The 6,467-nt window shown below is 52.6% G+C and overlaps 1 protein-coding gene across 1 annotated transcript; it reads left to right on the forward strand.

The window, feature by feature from the left end:
• Positions 1-858: 858 nt before the first annotated feature.
• Positions 859-3,981, forward strand: LOC134139076 (uncharacterized). The gene is made up of 2 exons (XM_062573483.1): positions 859-2,073; positions 3,925-3,981. The coding sequence occupies exons 1-2, from the start codon at positions 859-861 to the stop codon at positions 3,979-3,981; spliced, it is 1,272 nt and encodes a 423-aa protein (XP_062429467.1).
• Positions 3,982-6,467: the final 2,486 nt, after the last annotated feature.

Below are 6,467 nucleotides of genomic sequence, written 5' to 3' on the forward strand. Positions count from 1 at the left end.
GCAGCAGCCGAAGGGCTGCTCGCAGCCCGTGCAAGGGCTTCCCAGCATGCCGGAAGGCGGAAGAGAGGTGAGTGGTGGGTGTGGAGGGAGAAGCAGACGTCAGGGATGGGGAGCACGAGGCCGGTGAGGAAGAGGATTTGGGGCAAGGCAGCCAAGCGTGAGCTTCTCTGGCCTGGGGGCAGATGTTGCTGGCTGGCGGTGAGCATTTTCTCTCCTGCAAAGGTGCCACCAATGTACCTGTGGGAAGCCTGGCGAGTGGGGCAAAGGACTGCAATCACTTTCCCCTCTCCTGGGCTTGGATTGCAGAGGGAAGAGGACAGTGCCAAGGACGTTCTCTCGGCAGAGCACAGGAGGGGAAGAGAGACACCGCCTGTGCCCAGGTTGCCCCCTCTGCCAAGCCAGGCAGCTAGGCAGGCCCAGGGAGGCCTGGAGGCCTCTGTGGCCAAAAGGGCCGCGTCTCCAACAGGAAGCCAGCTGCCTGCTCTGGAAGCATCCTGCAGATCTTCTGCAAGGCGCAGGGCCAACGGCAGGGAGCGCCTGCCGCCCCTTGGTGCTGCCAGGAAGGCTCTGGACTGCGGGTGGAGACTGCCAAGGGAAGAGCTGAAGCCAAGCCATCTTGCTTTGCCTGCCCTTCGAGTAGCCAAGTGGGAAGCTGGCGCCCTGCCCTGGCCAAATTGAGAGCGTGTCCACTGCATGCCTGAGGCCAAGCTGAGGTCTTGCACAGGGGGCAAAGCGAGGCTGGTGCCACACAGTGGTGCCAAACAGTGGAGCATTCTTCCTGGGAAAAGCCAGCAACTCCCAGGACACTCCTCCTTTGCCCCAGCAGCCCAGACCATGTCTCAAAGGCAGGTACAAGGCATGGCTGGCCACAAGGAGCGGGACGAGCCTTGGCCCAGCTGCCTGACAGTGCCAAGGCTGCCACAGTTGCCCTTGGCGGTGGCTCTCAACAGGACTGCCCAAGAACAGTGCCAGGACCTAAAGAGCGAGGTGCTCGCAGCTCCCAGAGAGGCCTGTGCCCAGGAGGGCAAGGCGCAATGGCGGGACACCATGGTGCACGGCCAGGTGCAGGACGGGGTGCTAAGCAAGTCCCCGGTGTCCCAAGGCGCTGACCTGCTGCCTGCAGAAGAGCAAGTGCCCTGTGCTGAGAATGCCCCAGGAGAAGCAGCCTCTTCTGCTCCAGACGATGCATTACAGCAGGAGACCAGGCCCAAAGGCACTTCAGAGGGGCTTCAGCTCACCAGCCCCTGCTTTGCAGAGGAACCATGCAGCTCTGCCAAAGCCAAGGCGGGCAAGTGCCACAGCGAAATTGTGCCACCAGAGGAAACATCGCCTTGCCAGCCTGAGCCTGCTGGCCTTGCTCAGAGTGTGCACGGAGATGGGAGTGTGGAAATGAGGGCTGAGAGCCAGAGAGCTGCCCCACACAGCCCCGCAACGCCTGCCACTGCTCCAGAGGACACGGGCCTGGGGCTCGTCCACGCATCTGAGAGGAGCCCCAGACAACGGCGACAGCTGGGGAAGCCTCATGCCGACAACGGCACACAGGAGCTGAGTGCAGGTGCTGTGCAGGAGATGCTGGTGCACACCACTCTTGCAGCAGCCCTGGCAAGCGCTCTCCAGGTCCAGAGCAGAGAGGACAGTAAAAGCCCAGAGACCACAGCACCACGACAGCCTGATCACCATGCTCACAGTGGCCAAAGGAAGGTCAGGGGAGCCGAGGCACCAGCATCGCCGGGCAGGGGCTGTGCTCCACCATCATCCAAAGCACCGTCACCAGCACGGGGCACCAGACAGCAGCCTTTGGGCATCACGTGCCGCTTCCGAGGCAGGACGCTGCACGTGCACCCCGACAACACCTCGCGGTACCTCGCAGTGCTTTCCATCAAAACCGAGCCACTGGAGGAGCTCGAGAGGAGCTGCCTGGCGCGCACTGGGCAGACCTTGGTGCAGCTGCGAGAAGCCTGCCTGCAGAGGAAGGAGCGGAGGCCAAGGCAGAGCGAGAGCGAGGAAGAGGAGGGCAAGGGGAAGCGTTTCTCCCTCACCATGTCAGGACGCCTCAACGTTCAACCCAGGGAGGTGAGTTTAAGGGGTGGGTGGCGGCAGAGGGCAAGCCTCCGTGTGTTGGGGCCAGCCGCTGTGCCCTGCTGCAAGGGCCTGAGGGTGCCGGTGCCGGTGCTGGCAGGGCCGTGGGGGGGCATTTTGTGTTGGGCAAAGCAAGTGCCTTCACAGAGCTCCGTCTTTCGCTTCAGCTCTGCACCAGAAACTCCTTTTACAACCTGTGGAGACCGGAGCTGACACGAGTGGAGCTCCTGAAGGACGCAAGGTCCAAGTGGCAGGTGCTGGAGCGGCTCTATGCACATGCCCCTGAGAGGGTGTGTGAGAGGGGAGGCAGCAGGAGAGCTGGTGGAGGGCCGCAGCATGAGGCACCAGACTGGAGCGATGAGGAAGAGGCTCTGCAAGGGGAGGAGCTGCAGCAAAGCACATCCTTGTGCATGACCTGGGTGAGGCCGAGCCTCAGGAGCCTCTTGGGTGACGGGCCAAGGTGCCAGGAGGAGGTGCCGCGCTCGCCCAGCGTCGAGCCCCAGCACGCGGCCAGGGAAGCAGCCGGTGAGCTGCAGAGCACGCCTCCGGCCCCAGCAGCGCCCAGAGGAGCCGAGGCTGCGGCACGTCGTCTGGCGGGAGGCGTTCAGCGTGCAGAGGACGGTGTGCCTCTCGCCCTGTCAGCCAGCACAGGAGCAAGGGCAGAGGCCTGCCCCACACACGCAGACCCTCAGCCTTGCCCTGCACCTGCCCGGCCCCTTGCCCAGGACTCTCCTTCCCCCACGGGCATCGCCGCCCTCCCGCACGCACCGCCTCCCAGGCGGTGGTCGTTGCGCCTCAGGGCAGCGCTTGGCGCTCTGCGCAGAGCTTTCTGCTGCTGCTGCGTCGCAGCGCAGTGAGAGGGACAGCAGAGGATGCAGGTGCCAGAGGTGTCGCGAGACGGGGGCTGGCGCAGAGCATGGAGGCAGAGGGACACAGACTCTCTGCTGGCTGCTGCAGGAAGGCTGCCGCATCGTGCCCCCCCCCCCCCCGTCCCTTTTCTGCTCCAAATAAAAGCCTGGGAATTGTTTGCCCCCATGTTTCTTTGTGTCAGGTCGGCGTGGTGCAGGCACTGCCAATGAAGGCAGGCAGGGCTGGAGGGAACCGCGCTGAAGCGGTGCGAGAGGCAGAGAGGAGCTTGGGTGGGAAGGGGCTTCTGGAGGTGTCTGCTGCAACCTCGTGCTGCAAGCGGAGGCCACCAGAGGAGGTTTTGCAGGGCCTGTCAGGGTGCAGATCCGCTGATGGCTTCCGCCACGGCCTTGGAAAGCGGCAAGCCGTGAGGCTGCAGGAGACGTCCAAGCCCAGGAGCAAGGAGGTGGCCAGAGGCAGGAGGGTTTTCTCTAGCTTCCCTTCCCGAGTGGTTCGGCTGCCGGCACGGGCTCCAGCACACCGGGTTTCACGTGGCTTTCATGTGATCTATGAGGAACAGAAGAAATGTCTGTCTAACCTTTCTCACCAACAGAACCTGCATTTTCGATAGAGTTTTCCTAGGTGTGTTATAATCTCCTATAGAATTTTTTGTCTCTGAAACACGGGAGCCTTCTTTTACATATCTCGCAAAGACCAACAATAATGAATAAACAAAAATCCCATGCCATTTTTATTTTGGATGGTAGGTTGAAAATGCCTGAAATTGTCTTTGCCTTTCTCTTCCAAGTCAAAGATCAAAGTTCCTGCCACTGTGCACTAGTGAATGTAAGACCCACCTCATCCCACTCAGCGGTAACACTTGGATATAGTTCATTCCCACAAGTAAATGATAGGGTTAGGTAGATACAGTGAGTAACTATATCAAAACATTAACATTTTGTCCATCTGCTTTTATACTCTTCTTTCTCTTATTTACAGAAAGGTAGCTGTCGCGAAGAAAAAGAGACATCAGCACACATTCAATGTGAATGCTAGAGAATGTCCAACTTTATTGTGCAAGAGGTCATACTTATAAGCTGGAATCAAGCATCAGAATCTGTGTAAAATCACGTGAGTGCATATAACAGCATAGTTGGCAAGTACCCAGGGAGAGTACAACGGGAGCTCATTAAAAAGTCCACTAAAACAAATCAAAAGCCACTTATCCTTCCAGAATTCCTCCATGTCCTGTCTCACATCTTGTTTTGGTTTCGCAAGAAGGTCACCAGAAATTTTCATACTTGTACATTTCCATCACATCTGTCTTTATACCACAATCCTTCTGTTTCACTTGAGACAAGCAAATCCCACACCTCCCCCCTTTCTTGATTTTAAGACCGCCTCGATCTTACTATTTAGAAGTCCTGACACGGCTTGTATCATACATAGAACTACAATAAGAAATACCAGGAACACTATTATACCAATGATGTTAAATTTACTCGTTTCCCTGCCCTGCATGTTAAGGCATAAATTGTTTTGGCATTATGTACAGCAGTAAGTTGGGGTACAGATATCGAGCTTATTATATTCAGGGCAGGCCCCCACAGGGATACTGTATCACTACAATTTGCATCTAAAACAGCCCTTTTCACTCTACAGGGGAATGTTGTGTTAGATCCTTTTAAAGCTTCAACTATATATTACAAGTGTTGTCTCTGGGGCATTAAAAAAAGCTAATTTCCCTAAATAACAAGGATCTCCAAAAAACAAAGCTGGAATTCCTGCCCATGCACGATCTCCACAGATTAAAAAGAAAAATAACCGGGAGGTAATGCATAGGGCAAGGTACGATTATAGGAGACAAGTCCGAAACGGACTACCAGCTTGTGAAAGAGATAAACAAAAATCAGTTACTCCTACCGTTCTCACCCATGTAACCCATATATTTGGTCTCTGCTGTGTTTACACCATTTCAAAGGGGAGAGTAGCTGTTTTTTGAACATATACAAACACACATATTACTATTATTATTATGGTCCATTCTCTTGCTGCTCGTGTTGTCTGAGAGGCTCCTTCCAAGGCTTCACCCATTTTGAAGGTATCCACCAAGGACCAATATCTGTCAAAACACAAGCATAGCCCCTACCCCATGTTAGTAATTTAACTGGGCCTTTCCACTCATTTCTTTGTACATGAAACCATTTCACCAGAGGTCTTTCCTGTGATTCTTCAGCTCTTTGTCGTAAATGTTGCAATATTGGAGGTTCTCGCAAATCACTACGAATGTTCAACCAATTAAGGACATATAATGCCTTCATAAGACGTGCTTCAGGCAAATCAGTTATATCTCCAAAACGGTCTAATTGTTGTTTCAATGTCTTATGTGCTCGTTCAATAATGGCCTGTCCAGTCAAATTTCCAGGTACACCAGTGAGGTGCCTCACCCCCCATTGCTGAAGAAAACGACGAGTAGAATGAGCTATATAACTAGTACCATTATCAGTCTTTATCACTTTTGGTATACCCAAAACAGCAAAACACTGTGTCCAATGCCTCTGTGCAGCGCGGGCAGACGTATTAGTCAAGGCTGATGCCCATAACATTTGAGAGTAAGTATCAACCGTAACATGTACATATTTTTGATTCCGAAAATTAGGTATGATCGTTATATCTGTCTGCCATAATTCTAAAGGTCCAAGACCACGCAGGTTGACTCCAACATCTATTACCGAAGAAAAAGGGACACAAGATGAACATGCTGATACAATATTCTTTGCCTGAGACATAGTTAAGCCAAATTGCCGACTAAGAGCTTTCACAGACTGATGAAAAAAATCATGTGAAAGTACAGTTTGTTTAAATATATCAGGTATCGTTACCATGGAAACTAATTTATCAGCTCTAATGTTACCTTCTGCTAAACTGTCTAAAATAGGTGTGTGACTTTTAATATGAGTAACAAAATAGGAGCAGGTTCGTGCATCTAACACATGCCAAAGACGCAAAAGCAAATCCCACAAAACAGTATTAACAGTTTGTCTAATAAAAGATAGCTCAATTCTTTTAACAATACCTACTACATATAATGAGTCACATACAATATTTGTAGGTTGTTTATCAAAGCGTTGAAATACTTTTACTACAGCAAGAAGTTCTAACACTTGTGCGGAACCTTTGCCCACTACCACCATCTCCTGCCATTGATTGTTTTGTTGCCAAACATATCCAGCTTTTCGCGTTTTTGAGCTAGCATCTGTGAAAACAGTGATCCCGTTTACAGGCGCATTAGATAACAGTACCATTTTTTCCATGGAAAGCTGCACTCGTATTAACGCATGTGAAGGATATCGGGAAGACAGTTGTCCTGCGAATCCCTGTAACGCAAGCGCAAGGTGTAGAGATTCCTGTAATAAAAACACAATCTGTTCTTCAGTATAAGGTACGTAAATAAGCTCAAAATCTCCCGCAGCCAGCTCATGAATCCGCTGGCATCCTTTTCTGATCAGCCATGATATTCCCTCTAATCTTGTCACAATAGT

The sequence above is a fragment of the Rhea pennata genome, chromosome 1, assembly GCF_028389875.1.
Source record: "Rhea pennata isolate bPtePen1 chromosome 1, bPtePen1.pri, whole genome shotgun sequence".
NCBI lineage: Eukaryota > Metazoa > Chordata > Aves > Rheiformes > Rheidae > Rhea > Rhea pennata.